The sequence below is a fragment of the Mus caroli genome, chromosome 4, assembly GCF_900094665.2.
Source record: "Mus caroli chromosome 4, CAROLI_EIJ_v1.1, whole genome shotgun sequence".
Lineage (NCBI taxonomy): Eukaryota > Metazoa > Chordata > Mammalia > Rodentia > Muridae > Mus > Mus caroli.
This window is the reverse complement of record NC_034573.1, coordinates 128,764,746-128,779,716: the sequence shown is the minus strand read 5'-3', so window position 1 is coordinate 128,779,716 and position 14,971 is coordinate 128,764,746. Positions and strand designations below refer to the sequence as shown.

General features: G+C 54.4%; 1 protein-coding gene across 6 annotated transcripts; it reads left to right on the top strand.

The window, feature by feature from the left end:
• The first annotated feature begins 3,564 nt into the window (after positions 1–3,564).
• Positions 3,565–14,420, top strand: LOC110293006 (neuroblastoma suppressor of tumorigenicity 1). 6 transcript variants are annotated; one of them, XM_029475743.1, is made up of 6 exons: positions 3,639–3,724; positions 4,275–4,515; positions 5,367–5,536; positions 10,954–11,148; positions 11,251–11,362; positions 13,105–14,420. In XM_029475743.1, the coding sequence occupies exons 4-6, from the start codon at positions 10,982–10,984 to the stop codon at positions 13,360–13,362; spliced, it is 537 nt and encodes a 178-aa protein (XP_029331603.1). In that variant the 5' UTR covers positions 3,639–3,724; positions 4,275–4,515; positions 5,367–5,536; positions 10,954–10,981; the 3' UTR covers positions 13,363–14,420. The 6 variants fall into 6 exon arrangements, with proteins under 6 accessions (XP_029331607.1, XP_029331603.1, XP_029331605.1 ...); XM_029475744.1 differs by lacking the exon at positions 3,639–3,724 and adding an exon at positions 4,080–4,132; XM_029475745.1 differs by lacking the exon at positions 5,367–5,536.
• The last annotated feature ends 551 nt before the right edge of the window (positions 14,421–14,971 follow it).

Sequence of the window (14,971 nt, the reverse complement as noted above, 5' to 3'; positions counted from 1 at the left end):
CTGCACCTCTCAGTTACATCTCAGGAAATCACTGGTGTTCCTAATTGCCAGATGGGAAAACTGAGGCTCTGCAAGCACATCCCTGGAGTAAGGCGAGGACGCTTTGTGCTAACACCTGGACTCCATCCAGAGAATCTGAGAGCAGCGCCTTTCCTGCACTGTGTATACAATCCTCCCTAAAATAGCTTTCATTTTATGGAGCACGTGCTATTTTCCAGGAACTGTGCCCAGCACTTTGCATCCATTTATCTCCTTCAATCCTGGCTCTTTCTCAGGATCTCACCTTAAACATCACCTCTTTGCCTTGTTTTCTGGAAGTTTCTCAACAACTCTCCCTCCCCACCCCACCCCCCACCGCCTTCCTCACAAGCATAATAAAATCCTCCCATCCTTTGACTGTCTGTGATGTCTTCCTCTCTGTTTTTAGGTTTCTGGAAGATTGGCTCTTCTCTGGTGTAGTCCTTGTAGGTGCTCAGCGTCTCATGGCTGCCTGGCACACAGCAGACACGATAAATACTTATTAGCTAAATGAATGAATGTTAGCACATGCCTGGACTATATGTTCTTCCTAACTGTGATGGGGAGATTGAGAAACCAAAGCACGAGGACTCAATAGTTTTCACAGAGCCCCAGAGTCCGAATGATAAAGAACATGGAGTCACACCATGTAGGGAGAGCCTGACTCTTCCTTAACCATGCTGACAGGGGTCCTGTGGATGCTTTTCAGGCTGTGGGCCTGAGCAAGAAGGAAGGCTTTTGGCTTGTTCTGACTCTTCTTTCTCCATGAGATTGCAGAGGTTTGGACCCCCAAGGAGGCCAGGCTGACAGGATTAGAGGAAACAGCTGGCTAAAGCCCCATGCCCTGCAGGAGGGAGCTCACATTCCCCAGGGACTCTGGAGGGGGCAGCCCAGTCACATTCCAGGTCAGTCCTTTTCCTGAGCCCAGATGTTTGCTAATGAGCTGGGGAGAGGGGCATTCAGCTCTTAGCTCTGGGCCCCACTTTACCTTGGCCCCAAGAGACTGGCCCAGGGCCAGCAGGCTCTGGCCATGAGCCCATGCCCTGTGCCAGCCAGGCCTGCCTGGGCAGCTGGAGCTGTGCTGCCAACCAGGTGTATCTCCTGGAGCTTGGAGACTCTGACTTGACAGGTTCTGCCTTTCCTGCTGGGGCCCCATTATCCTGGGTCCCAGGGGTGCATCATCTCAATGGGAGGGGCTCTGAGGCAGCCAAGAGTGTGTGGTGAGCACCATGGGCTGTGCAATCAAATCTAGCCTTTGTCAGTCACTATTAATGTAATCTTGTGTGGGGGTGGTGGCTAATGATACTTTTGTTCTCACTAGTACAATAGGAGCAAGGGGATTATGGGAAAGAGTAGATGAGATACAACAGACTGCTTAGCTGGGTATAAAACAGTAGCTGCTAAAGGATACTGAGTTCTTTCCTAGGCAGGTTCTCTGTCCACAGTGAAGCTTCCTGTTATCACTGCTATGGGATATAACTCAGCTTCCAATCCCATGTCCTCGATTAGGTGTCTAATTTGCTCTGGAAACTTCCTGTGTTTGAGAGGGTGCTGAACTGTCCTGCCAAGGGTGTTGGCTGGGATTGCAGCCTTCTCCAATGGTTGTATGTGTGATTTGACAAGCATCTTACTCCACAGAGCTTCCTACAGGGTGGGAGTAAGTCCTTTCCTATTTGCTTGGCTTCAAAATTACAGTTATCTATCTATCTATCTATCTATCTATCTATCTATCTATCTATCTATCTATTTAGAGTGAGTGTGTTTGTGCTCACACTTGTGCCATAGCACACATGTGGGGGTCAAAGGTCAGCTTGCAGGAGTCCGTTCTCTCCGATCATATGGGTCTTGGGGATTGGACTCACGTTGTTAGACTCAGTTGTCAGTGACTTTACTCACTTAGCCATCTTATCAGCTCCTGTTTTGTTTGAGCCAGGGTCTCACATTGCTCAGGTCAGCATGTAATTAGTAGAAGCTGGTCTTGAACTCCTGGCCCTTTAGTCTCTACCTTTCAAATGTAGGGATTACATGTCTGCTGGGAATGGGTTGGGCTCTTACAGAAGCTACAGAATGTAGACATCCACTCTTATCCTGTCCAAGGTCTGAAGTGAGATGGCTGGCAACCTTTGGCTGTAAAATGGCCTACACATGCCACAATGTAGCAAGGCTGGGTTCTGCCAAACCTTAGCTTCGAGCACTTATAACGTTTGATGAACGACTCAAGTTGTCTCTGGGCCCTATGCATTTATTAAATGGGAGATAACATGGAAATGAAATGAAGGGCTCTGCCCTCAGGGAGCCAATGGAGAAGATCATAAAGAGAGATTAGCACAAGCAGATATATATCCCAGGCTGCAAGATCACTCCTGGAGGAGGAGGAAGTGCGCGTCACTTGAGCAGCTTGGGAAAATTTTCCACCTGGTAGAGGAAGGATGCGTTGAAAGGGAGACGAAGGGTGGCAGAAAACTCTAGGCTGAAGAACAGCACAGCAGCTAGGATTGAAGAGCAGATCGCCTGGGGCAGCCATGGTGTGGCCACTAAGTCACTAGGAGGCTTTCTTGCCACTCCCCACTCTCCATGCTTGGCACCTTGGAGACATCAGATGAGCAGGGCTGAGTGCATTCAGGCGTGTGTAACTGATACAGATAGATCCCTAAGTCTGGACATTCTGTTTGATGGTGCTGTGGGCTATCGATAACCTTCAAGGAACCAAGGCGCCCCACTACCTTCTTTCTCTTCTTTGTACGGTGGCCTGGAACTTGCTATTTTAGTTGACTGTGGGCCTTGTGAGGGCACCACTAGACCCAGTATAGAGGATGCTAGGGATGGAGGTCGGGGTTTCCTGCATGCTAGGAAAGCACTGCTAACTGAGCTACAGCTCCAATCCAGAGCGCTCTTCTTACACCAATAGACCAGGCTACACCAGTGCAATCCACCTTATTGGATTTAGAGAGCTAGCCTCTCCTTGAGGGGAACCGCGCTGTCCTCTTTTCAAGGAGCCCTAGTGAGTCTGAGTCGGTTTTGGCCTCTCAGCCCTTTACTCTGGATGCTCAGGCTAAGTTGTTTGGAGGCAACTGAAGGTCAAGGGGCAAGGACACAGCGCAGATCAGAACTCAACCTCCCGAGGGAAGAACAGGCACAGCGTAGGATGGATCCTGGGTGTTGGAACCCCCAATAGGTTGGAGCGCCACACTCAGCTCGTGTCCAAAGCCAGGCTCCCACTCCAAGAGTTCCAAAGATCCACTATTGTCACTCCAAGACCTGGCAAGACCTGACTGCCTAGAAAAGCCAGGCGGAGGGGAATCAAAGCCCGGGAGGCGGCCGGACGCTTGGCTCGTGCCCTTTCATCTCTGTCCCGGCCGTCGAGGAGCGGGGCCCATGGCTCGGGAGCCCCTGCTCACGAGTGGAGGGAGCGGCCCTCGTTCGCTCGCTCGCCCGCCCTGCCCGCGCGTCCCTCCCCTCGCCGCCGCTGCCCCCGCCCTCGCTCCCTATTTGGAGCTGAGACACCCTGACGTCGGAGGCGCTCGGCCCGCCGCTCCCCCGCGCCTCGCGCCCGCCCGGGGCCGCAGACGGCCAGCAGCGCAGCCCAGCCGAGCCTCGCGGGGCCGCCCCAGCCCGAGGATCCCGGGCCTGCGACCCCCGCGGCTCGCACCCCACTTTCTAGGACCCCCAGGAGGACGCGCCGCGCTCCCCGCGGCCGCCGCGCGCGGTAAGTCTCGCCCGGGCCCGCATGCCGGAGCGGGGCAACCGGAGTCCCTTTGCTCCGGCGACCCGCAGTGTCCCCCGAGTCCGGCAGTTCCTCTCCGCTCCCCTCCAGCCCGCGACCCTCGCGTTGCGCAGCCCGGCGGCCAGCCAGGCGCCTCCGATCGCCCGCGCTGGGGACGTGGGCGCGGCTCCCCGGTGGCCAGGGGGCACCGGCGGCGTCCGGAGCCGGTCGCCAGCCGCGCCCCGGGGCTCCGTTTCTTGTAGGAGTTTCACCGCCAGGACTGAGAGTAGGAGGGAGAGCGTCGCCCGGCAGGCGCCGGGCAGCGCTGGTACACTGGACTCACGCGTCCTCTGGATCTATCCTGGTCCCTTCTTAGCTGCTGCTCATTTGGTCCCTGTCTCCCATCCACAGGTTTCTGGCTCTCCATCGCTCCATTTCCTCCCCCCCCCCCCCCGTGCTCTTTTGGTTCTGTCCCTCTCGCCTCGATTTTCACTTTCTCTGGGCTTGTGTCTCTGCTTTCGTGTTGTCTCTCTGTTTTCTCTCGGTCGCGCAGAGCCTCCCCGACCTCCACTCTCCAAATCAAAGCATCCTGCCCGAGCTTCCGAGGCGCGGTCCCCCAGCTGGGTTCGTGGAGAGTGCCTCTGGCACTACAAAAGACCCCAAATCCTCCTCTTCCCTGCTCGAAAGTCTGGCCGGTGTCACCCACCCCCACTTGCAGGGGCAGAGAGGGAGAGAGAACAAGCGTGAGCGCCCGCCTGCCTGAGCTAGCTGGCGTTTCCAGCGGAGAGAGCCTTGTAAGCATTCCACCCCAGTGAGGCAGTGTTCACCGCAGGGCTCTGTTGCCGGCCACCTGCCCTCCAGCCGGCTCTGGCTCCCGGGCCAGGCGATGATCTTTTACAAGCGTCACTAAAGGGGGCAGCTGCTTGCCTTGGCCTGGCTGGGGGTGGGGGTGGGAGGGTGGGAGGCATCAAGGGAGAAAGCCACATTTCCAGGCTTTCCAAGGCCCTTGCCCAGCTGGAAGCCACCAGCGCGCAACTCGAACACCCCAGGAAAACAGCCCATTGGCACAAGCTGGGGGTGGGGAAATAAGTTGTCAACAGGCAGCCCCCCACTCTTTGTCACTGAGCAGCCCGCCCCCTGAGACTCCCACGGATGCTGGAACGATTTGGGCGGGTTTGCCTTGACTTAGAGCCAAAGAAGAGACAAGGCCGGGGCGTTTCCTTGGTGACCCCCCACCCCTCTCCACCCTTCCCTGAAAAGCCAGACCTCTCTCCTGGGCCTGTGTGCTGGAGGGGTAGACAGTGGAGTGGACGCTGTATCTTAGCCAGAGGTACAGCCTCCTTAAAGTGAAATTTCAGCTCCTTCCTCCTACCAGCAACCCCAGGGGTCGGAGGCTGCGGGGTGGGCAGGGTTGTTGGTGAAGTCTGAGGGGAACTTCTGTTGAGCAGATGTGTAGCTCTGCCCTGCAGCCGGTAGTTAGCATACATTTGTTTTGGAGACTTTTTTCTGGTCTATGGGCACCAAAGGTCTGTGGGGCCTGACTGTTTGCATAGGGATTCCCAGAGCTGGGCGGTGGAGCTGCCTGGCCCTAGGAGGTAGGCCTGGATGGCATGGGACAGACCCTGGCTATCAACCCACCGCACAGTTTGTTCAGGCGTCGCCCTGGAGCTGAAGGAAGGAAAGCCACCCTGTGGTGCTCCTGGGGTCATGGAATCCTTGTGGCCTCAAGCAGCACACTGGAGCCAGACTCTCCCCAAGGGACTCTACTAAGCCAGATGTTCCCAGGCTATGCCGACGACGTCTATTTCACAGGTGGTAAGTAAGTGTGAGGCTTACAGAGGTGAAGTACAGGTCACTGACACGGTCGATATGAACAGCCCTGCCCCTACGACACTCATTCCAGGATACCGCTCTCCCTCCGCACCCAGGAATCCAGAGCCGAGCCTGGCCGGTGTGAGCTGGACCTCAGGCCTGACACTGCTTCGCCCCCTCCCCAGCAGCGGTTTTTCAGTTGATCCATTCAAGGAAGTCCCTGTACCCATTCCAAGACCTGGAGGGTTGCCCCACCCTGCTGATCCCCAAGCCCAGGGCAGCGGCCACAAGCACCACACCCTCTCCACCAGCCGCATGCGCAGTGGGCACCAGGCATAGCCCGTTTTCTCGGCAGCTAGATCTAGAGGGGCTGTACTTTCAGGGGTAGAGTTTGGTGAGGTCTTGCCTCAGCTCTTGCCCTGGCAAGTAGGTGTGTTGGTGACACTTGGCAGCTTGTGAAACCGTTCCCAGCCATCCTGCTGCTTGCTTAAGTTCCAACTCAAGGTATCCAGTAAATCCCTATCACTTGGCAGATGCTTCCCGGATTGAGAAACACTAAGGATTAAACCGGATCTGGAGAGAGGAACAGAGGCTAAGATGGATAAGAGGCCCGGGGTGAGGGCAAGCCTTTACTCATGGTGACTTCCTGAAGCTGTAACCCCACAGTGACAACCCTATACACACTCTTCAGTTTAACTCTCACAGCTGACTGGGGGAGTGGCCTCTACTGTTCCCATATCACAGATGAGAAAACCGAGACACATAAACCTTCAGGTGGTTGAGCAGAGATCTGAACCTGAGCCGTAGTTGTGGAGAGTAGAGGAGAGACTGTGTGTGTGTGTGTGTGTGTGTGTGTGTGTGTGTAAGCCTGGGTGTGTGTACAACCTACCTTGAAAATCCTTGTGGGAATTAAATGGTCCTGATTTTTCATATTAAGCAAAAGAGGAAATGAGGGGCCAGGCATTCAATGTTTTATGACTTTAATCCTAGCACTCGGGAGGCAGAAGCAGGCAGTTCTCTGTGGGTTCAAGGCCAGCCTGGCCTACATAATGAGTTCCAGGACAGCCGGAGGTACAAAGTGAGACCCTGTCTTCAAATTAAAATAATAATAATAATAATAATAATAAAAAGGGGGGATGGGGCAATTATTCCCTCCACATTTCAAGTCACCCCTTTGCTGTACAAAAGGCTTTCGTGAGTGTTATTGGTGGTAGTTAAATCCTTGAGAGCTAAGTCCCATCCTGCTACAGGCATTAGAACCCAGTCGTGTGACCGAGGGGACGCTGTCAGTCATGACATTAAGAGGCCTTCTTTTTCTGGGAATGGTGTGTGTGTGTGTGTGTGTGTGTGTGCGCGCGCGTGCACACACGGGTATAGCTCCTGACCTGGCTGGACCTCAGAGTCACGTGGGGAAACACAGATAGACGCCTGTTCAGGCCATATCCCTGAACGGATTGAATGGTCTTTGGTGTTTTGATTCTGCAGGCTAGGCTCAGGGCTCCTACCTCCCTGGTGAGTGTCAGGGCAGCTGCAGGAGTCTGGCAGGTGTGCTGAGAGCCCAGCCCTGTGTGTTCACAGCTCCGCCCCCTGGCATTCCTGAAGGGCCCTGTCAGTCAAGGGAAGCTACCACAGTGCTCTCTGCCCCCTTCCTGCCCGGGAGAGATGGGCAAGTCTCTTCTCGACCTGTGTGAGATGCATGGGTCACCCTGTGGGTGTCACCCTGTGGGGGCTTCCTTTCTGCATGAGTGCCAATTCAGGGACGGCAAGGTGCTCCCTGTGGGGAGCTAGAAAGAAAGTCTACCTGACAGAATCTAGAACCCTGGGAGAGTCACTAGAAATATCCGCCCCCATCCCTGGGTCTGAGGTGTGGCCAGGGTGGGCACCTGTGTAAAGTCCACCTGTGCTAAAGATGGCACTGAACTATAGGCGGGACACTCCCCTCCCACACCCAGACCCCAGGAACCAAGTTCGCTGTGACCATATGCTCATCTTTGGGGCTCACACTCTTGTCTATGGAGCCAGGTTTGAGATGAAGCAGTGGCCAAGCACCAGAGCTCTGACAGGGAGAGGAGGGTTCCATCCCAGCTCCCCGATCCCTGGAGATCCCTGGACACCTCTCTCCCCATTTCCCCTTCTCTCATTTCCCTGAGCCTTCTACCCGCACCCACCTGCCCGGTAACTGCCAGCCCACCTGATTTGCTCAGGATCAAGTCTTGGCTTTTCCTACTGTCAGGACATAGAAGCTCACACAAATTCCAGCTGCCCTGCTCCCTACATCCCATGTATTCCTGTTCTTCGTGTAGAAACAGCAGCTGCATTAGACCTGCATGTTACCCCCTCTTCTGGTCTTTGTTCTAGCAATCAGGAGATTCCTCCCTCAACCTCCACCAGTACCCATCTGTAACCCTCTGTTCAGCCTAGACTTATGGTCTTCCACCCCCTCACTCAGCCCTGTGGGTAAATGTAGGGCCCTCGGGCTATACCCTTGAGATTCTCTCTCACTTTCCTCGAAGGTACCCAGAAAGGGAGTGTCAGCTACAGGGAATGAAACGGCCCACAAGAGGACATGGCTCTCCTCTGGTGCTGGAAGTGTCTTGGGACAAGCTCTGCAGAGCCTGGGTGTTGATTGGACAGATGACTGACTGACTCTCTGGCACTCTGCGTGACCTTCAGGGTGGAAGCTATGAGAAGCTGGGTGAGGCTCTGAGGGCCCAGGAAGGGAGAGTCCAACCACTGCGTAGACAGAGATGAGCCACTGAGTTGCTGGTTGAGAACATAAACAAGTGAAATGAACGGAAGATTAAACCTGCGGCGGTAGGCAGGCGGAGGGCACCATGGTCTCTGGGTAGGGTGTGAGCGGTAGAGGAGGGGCTTTCCTAATGGCAAATTTTGCCTTCCTTCCCACATTGCCCAGCTTTACTCATGGTCCTGGAAAGTGAGGGTGGTGGTGGGTGCTGGATGCTGGTTACTGGATGGGTGCTGGGTGCTGAGTGCTGGATGTTTGATACTGGGTGCTGGGTGCTGAATGTTGGATACTGGGTGCTGGATGCTGAGTGTTGGATACTGGGTGCTGAATGCTGGGTGTTGGATGTTGGGTATTGGATACTGGGTGCTAGATGCTGGGTCCTGGGTATTGGATGTTGAATGCTGGGTGTTGGGTGTTAGATGCTGGCTGCTGGGTGTTGAATGTTGGGTATTGTATAATGGGTGCTGGATGCTGGGTACTGTCCTAGGAACATCCCAGCTCTGGGAAGGAGCAGTGTTTCTCCTTTACACAAGGGAAGTAGGCTGTGAGAGATGAAGCCTTTCTTACAGCCACACAGCTCCTAGGCTGCAGAATCCGAACACTAAGAACTCCAGGGACAGCGGGCTGGTCTACTGGTGCTCTGAGTGCTGTCCTGGGGAGGTCGAGGGTGATCCGAGTGTTCTGCTGCCAGGCCCTGGTCAGGGTGTGGTGGGTTGGGGCATACCACTCATCTGAAGGGTACGGCTAATCCTAGCTCCCCATGGGCCATCTGAAAAGGAAGACTCCTCTCCTTAACTTCTGCCAGCTCTAACAACAGAGACTGCTCTCTGGGCCAGGGACACTGCAAATGTCCCCTTATCCTGTCTCCAGGTAGCTTTGTGGTCAACCTCCAGGCTGATCTCCACTTTAGCCAGTCCCCATGTTGGTTGGCAGCCTTAAGCCTCACCCTCTCCGAGTTCTGGGTCCAAGTCAGACTCCCAAATTCATCTCGACTGCTGTTGAGACTCAGCTCAAACCTCAAACCTAACTCCTATTGAGACTTTAGCTTCCCTTCCTACCTGGGTCTTACTCACTTCCTGCCTGCCATGGCCAAGAAAGTGTCACAGTCAGGTGACACAGCAGGGACTTTCTGATGCCTAGAGAGGCTAGCCCAGCACAGGGGGGGCCCTGGAGTTCTGGTCTTTTTCTATGGGCTCTGGACCGCTTTAGAAGGCCAAGGTCATACATTGGCTCAGGTTAGTTCGTGGGAGTGGGAGGAGGGGGATGCAGGGGCTCTATCGGGAGCAGGAGGCTGATGCTGTTGAGTTGCAGTTAAGGAGTCCAGTCGGTTCCTTTAGGGTGTGCTTGCTCTAAGAATATAGGTTTGCTGTAGATCTTTTTGGTGAGTTTGGATTGTGTAGATCACAGCAGAAAGTTATTGGGGTCCCACTCCCTCAGTGCCCCTGGATTCTCACTGTCCCCTCCATAGATACTTTGCAAAATACCTGTTTCCCCACTCCTGGTACCTGGCTTACAGAGGACTAGAGGAATATGTCACCGCTCCTCTGCCCCACAGGCAAGCTCATCCAGGCCCCTCTGGGGACTGAACTAAGACACAGTTCCCAACTGTCTGAGGTGGGTATATTCCCTGGCTGAGTCTATCCGAACCACCCTGGGAAAGCGTGAATCTTATCCCAGCTGGCAGCTTTCACACTGTAAGTCCCCAGGGAATTCTGATACACTATCAGGTGTGAAAGTTCCATTTATTTTACAGGTGGAGGACAGGTAGAGGAACTGAGACGTGAAGATGGAGGGTCACAAGCACTAGACAGACAGACCCATCCCTTTCTTCAGTGTCCTGTCTCAGAGGGGTCAGGGGGATGGAGCCATTGGAAGCACTTTCCTTGGTATAGGTCTCTCTGAACTCCCCCATCCACTATTTCTGAGGTGTGTGGGGTGGGGTAGGGGATTGGGTGAAGCCTACAGAAGATAAAGTTGGGGAAGGTGGCAGAAGTCCCCCTCTGAGTGTTTCCTTTAAACACAGACTCTGTCCTGCAGTGCCATCTAGTGGCTGACTCTGAAATTTAGTGTTTTACTCCTGAAGCAGAGAACTGTGTAAATGGTCTTGACCTCCGGTTAGGTCTGGGGGTAATGATGTGTGCTACACCCTGGTGGAGAATCATAAGAAGAAACATATCTGTCTGAGTGGTATAGAGTTGAGTATCGATGTCTTTTTAGGAGGCATGGACAATAGCCAGCCCTCTCTAAGGCTGTAATCAAAGGATTACTTCGGGTTTATAATTTGAGGGATTCAATCCAGAGCCGTCGTGCAAGCTAGGCAGACACTGTACCACTGAGGGGCATTCCCAGTCTGACATTAGTAACTACCCTACCGAGGACCGTTCAGTCTCCCCAGCGCTGGCAGGTGCGATGCTACATAGAGCTGCTTCTGAGGTTTAGAGAGGTCTGAGGCGTATTTGGAGCTGGCCATAGGGCTACCATAGGTAGGTGGGATCAGGAGAATTAGGAGTGCAAAGTCATCCTTGGATACAGACTTAATTGGAGGTCAGCCTGGGCTACATGTGGAGATCTGACTTTGACTCCTGGGATCAGAGTCCATGTTTGGAAGACATCTCTGCTCCTGAGCACCTAACCTCCGAGGTTATACTGCCCCTCACCTGCCACCTGTGTTTAGTTCCAGGGCTCCGGAGGTGACGGGCACAATGCTTTGGGTCCTGGTGGGGGCCGTCCTCCCTGTCATGTTGCTGGCTGCCCCGCCACCCATCAACAAGCTGGCCCTGTTTCCGGACAAGAGTGCCTGGTGTGAAGCCAAGAACATCACGCAGATTGTGGGCCACAGCGGCTGTGAGGCCAAGTCTATCCAGAACAGGTGGGGCTCTGCAGGGAGGAGGAGGGTAAGGACAGGGACTGAGGGAGCCGTGAAGACTTCCCATCCCTGGAGATCGGGGCTCAGTGACATCTCCTCCCACAGGGCGTGCCTAGGACAATGCTTCAGTTACAGCGTCCCCAACACCTTCCCGCAGTCCACAGAGTCCCTGGTGCACTGTGACTCCTGCATGCCGGCCCAGTCCATGTGGGAGATTGTGAGTACAGCTGCCCAATCCCTGAACTGTAGCAGCAGGACCTGGATACTCACCATGCGTGCAGGCTGTAGGGTTCTACTGCTGGGGATACACATGGGGTCCTTGCTCCAGGGCTTTTTAGTCTGACACCAACCTGTAGAAGATTCTAGATACGTCTGAGGCTCTACCCATGTCACAGACACCACAGTTCTTCAGTCTCCACACACTGTTACCAGAATCTCTGCCTTTCTCTGCCCCACTCAGTCCTGTTGGTCGGACTCACCAGTCTCCTGGCATTATCTTAGAACCTGTCACCTCTTCAACAGCTTAACAATTACCAAACTCACCTCACGTTAGCCCTTTTACCTGCTCTGTTCTTTCCACCCCAGGATCTTTGCATATGATCTTTGCTTTGCTCTGAACTGCCACCCCTCCACATTCCCCCTTCCCTCAGCTAGTTAACTTCTACTAGTTCGTGGCTCTTGGCTCAGGTATCATTTCCTCAGGGCACTCTTTCAAACCCTCTGACCCAGTCAAGTTGAGCCATAGGCTCTCAAGCCCTGTGTGCCTTTGCTTTGGGCAGTTGTCACATGAACAGTTTTCCCAACATATCAGACACCTGTGTCCCACCTGCACCTGGGCCCCACCTGCACCTGTGCCTCACCTGCACCTGTGCCCGAGAGCAGTCATGGAGTAGATGCTCTGTAGAAGAAAGGAGGGGGAGGGAGGAAGACAGTTGGAAGCAACACTACAAGGCAAGAGTTGGGGTGCTAAGGGGGTTGCTATAAAGTAAGCCTCACTGTGTCGGGAGCTTGGGATGGAGCTCAGACCCAAAAGTTGCCCAGAAGTTAATTGTGCAGAGTTTGGGATAGTGGGAGGATGGGTTGAGCCAGAACTTTCTATGAAGAAGGAAGGATATCAGCCAAGTCTCTGGGGGCAGATCAGGCAGTGAGAGTTACTGTTGGTGCAGCAGGGTCTGGCATGGTGAGGTCAGCCAGGACCAGCCTGAAGGTCCTGAAGACCTGAGAAAGGGGTCAGGATTTGTCTCCAGGTTCACTGGGAGCACAGTGTGCGTGTGTGTGTGTGTGTGTGTGTGTGTGTGTGTGTGTGNAGAGAGAGAGAGAGAGAGAGAGAGAGAGAGAGAGAGAGAGAGAGAGAGAGAATTTACACCCACTGCTATGCCCGGGGGAATGGGTAGGAGGGGTAGGGCTGTGTGTAAGAAGATGAGAGAGGGGGCTGGAGAGATGGCTCAATGGTTAAAAGCACTGGCTGCTCTTCCAGAGGTCCTGAGTTCGATTCCCAATGATGGCTCACAACCATCTGTAATGGGATCTGATGCCCTCTTCTGGTGTGTCTGAAGACAGTGACAGTGTACTCACCACACGTAAAATCATCTTTTTTTCAAAGTACATTAAAAGAAGAGACAGAGGAGGAGGAGGGAGAGGAGGAAGAGGAGGGGGAGGAGGGAGAGGAGGAGGGAGAGGAGGAAGAGGAGGAGGGAGAGGAGGAAGAGGAGGAGGGAGAGGAGGAAGAGGAGGGAGAGGAGGAAGAGGAGGAAGAGGAGGGGGAGGAGGAGGAAGAGGAGCCCTTGCAGGAGTTCAGTCCCCTTGTGCCCCTCCAGATGGGTTCACAGAGCACACTGGGCTGTTGCAGGGTGAACTCAGGGATTTTTGGTTCCCAAAGATGTGTTATTGTTATTCCTGGGGTCTCTCCACTGCCCAGACTTCAGGAAACATCCCTTTTCTTCCTCCTGCCTCTCCCAGGTGACCTTGGAGTGCCCTGGCCACGAGGAGGTGCCCAGGGTGGACAAGCTGGTAGAGAAGATTGTACACTGCAGCTGCCAGGCTTGCGGCAAGGAGCCCAGTCACGAGGGCCTGAACGTCTATGTGCAGGGTGAAGACAGCCCAGGCTCCCAGCCTGGACCACACTCCCACGCCCATCCCCACCCGGGGGGCCAGACCCCTGAGCCCGAAGAACCTCCTGGAGCCCCTCAGGTTGAGGAAGAGGGGGCTGAGGACTGAGGGCCCCCCACTCTTCCTCCCCTTGTCCCCTGTGGAATGTCGGGTCCCACCCTCCAGGGAAGAGGGAGGGGATAGGCAGAAGCCCCCCCTCCCCCTTTGGCACTGGATGGACTTGGAATGCTGCCTGGTTGCCATGGAGATCTGAAGGGAGGGGCTGGAGCCAAGCTGCACAATTTAATATATGCAAGATGGGGGAGGAAGCAGACAGACATCCGCAGGACTTTTCTTTTGGAAGGTGAAGTGTGGTCTTTCCTTTCGGCCTTCTAGAGAGAGGAGCCCCCCTCCCCCCCTGGGATAGAGAGGAAATGGGCTGAGCTGCTGAGAATGAGTGAGATCCTCAAACAGGGCAGGCCCAGGCCAGGACCCACACAACTGATGGGGGCAGGATCCCCAGTGATGGGTCCAGGGTGGGAATCAAGTCAGCATCACCTTTGCGGAAGGACCTGGGTGGGAAGACCGCTTGCAGAGGTCGGAAGCTCCAGCCCCGTAGGTTTCTATAACGACCTCCCTCACTCCCCAGCGCCAGGGAAGTAACCCCTTCAATGGAGTGGCTTAGGAGTCAGGCTGGGGCAGGACCCTGCTGACTCAAGTGCCAGAGTGTCACTGAAGAAGAAAGAAGATCCCTCCCATCTCTCCCTCTGGAGATCTTAGCTCTCTGCTCCCCGTGTTCTGGATCCTTTAGGGAAGTAGCTGCAGCCAGCCCTGCTGTCTTTGGGGCCAGTCTTTTTGAAAGAGGTGATGGTCCATCTCCATCACCTGGGACCATAGTGGACAGGAGGCCCCTGCATAGGGCCCCCGCTGACCTCAGCTTTCTCTAGCTCCCTAGTCTAGCCACTCCTCCTTCCCAGCTGCACTTTAACCCTAGGGCAGGGCAGGTGGCAAGGAAGGGCCCTCTGTCCCCTGATATGCTGGTACCATTGTTTGTGTCCAGGGGATGCTAGCTCACCCCCTCCCTGGGGGTGCCCCGGCCCGTGGCTGTTCGACGAGAGCCTTAGAGCTTGTAACTAGTAGCCATCTCCCCTGGACCCAAGTGTTTTCATGAATAAATACCTTCAATGCCTCTATTCTCTTCCTCGTGGACTGGCTCTCTGAATCCAAGCAGGTTGTGGGCCCAGGGATGGAGACTGGGTTTGGTCTGGGCAGTGCGGGTCATCTCCTCTCTTTGGTTTGGGTCTGCATTTCTGCCTTGTTTACACGTGGCTGGACCTAGCCAACTAGATCTGGACACTTGATCCCTTGGGATCTCTCTCGCCATCTCTTTGCTCTCAGTGACCCAGCATGAGCCTTGGTACATGTCACCAGCCTGGGCCAAGCCCCAGAAAAAAGATGAACTCCCAAATCAACGATTACAGCTGAATATAAGGTTGTACCCATGCGCTAGAAAGTTCGCACAGAATAGATCATCTTACCCAGCCCTCAGTGCCATTTGGATCCTGTCCATATATATATATATATATATATATATATTTTTTTTTTTTTTTTTTTTTGCTTGAGGCATCTTAGGTGCAGAGAACTTAGTCATCTCTCCAGGGCCATCTTGTTAAATACCACCAAGAATCAAACCCAGACAATCTGGGCTAGCATCCATGCCAAGTTTGGCACGAGCATT

Excerpts from the sequence above, each read along its gene's own strand:
- LOC110293006 (XM_029475747.1), top strand. The coding sequence starts at position 10,982 with ATGCTTTGGGTCCTGGTGGGGGCCGTCCTCCCTGTCATGTTGCTGGCT. Across the intron at positions 11,149-11,250 it reads GCCAAGTCTATCCAGAACAG|GGCGTGCCTAGGACAATGCT; the intron begins GTGGGGCTCTGC and ends CTCCTCCCACAG. Across the intron at positions 11,363-13,104 it reads CCCAGTCCATGTGGGAGATT|GTGACCTTGGAGTGCCCTGG; the intron begins GTGAGTACAGCT and ends TGCCTCTCCCAG.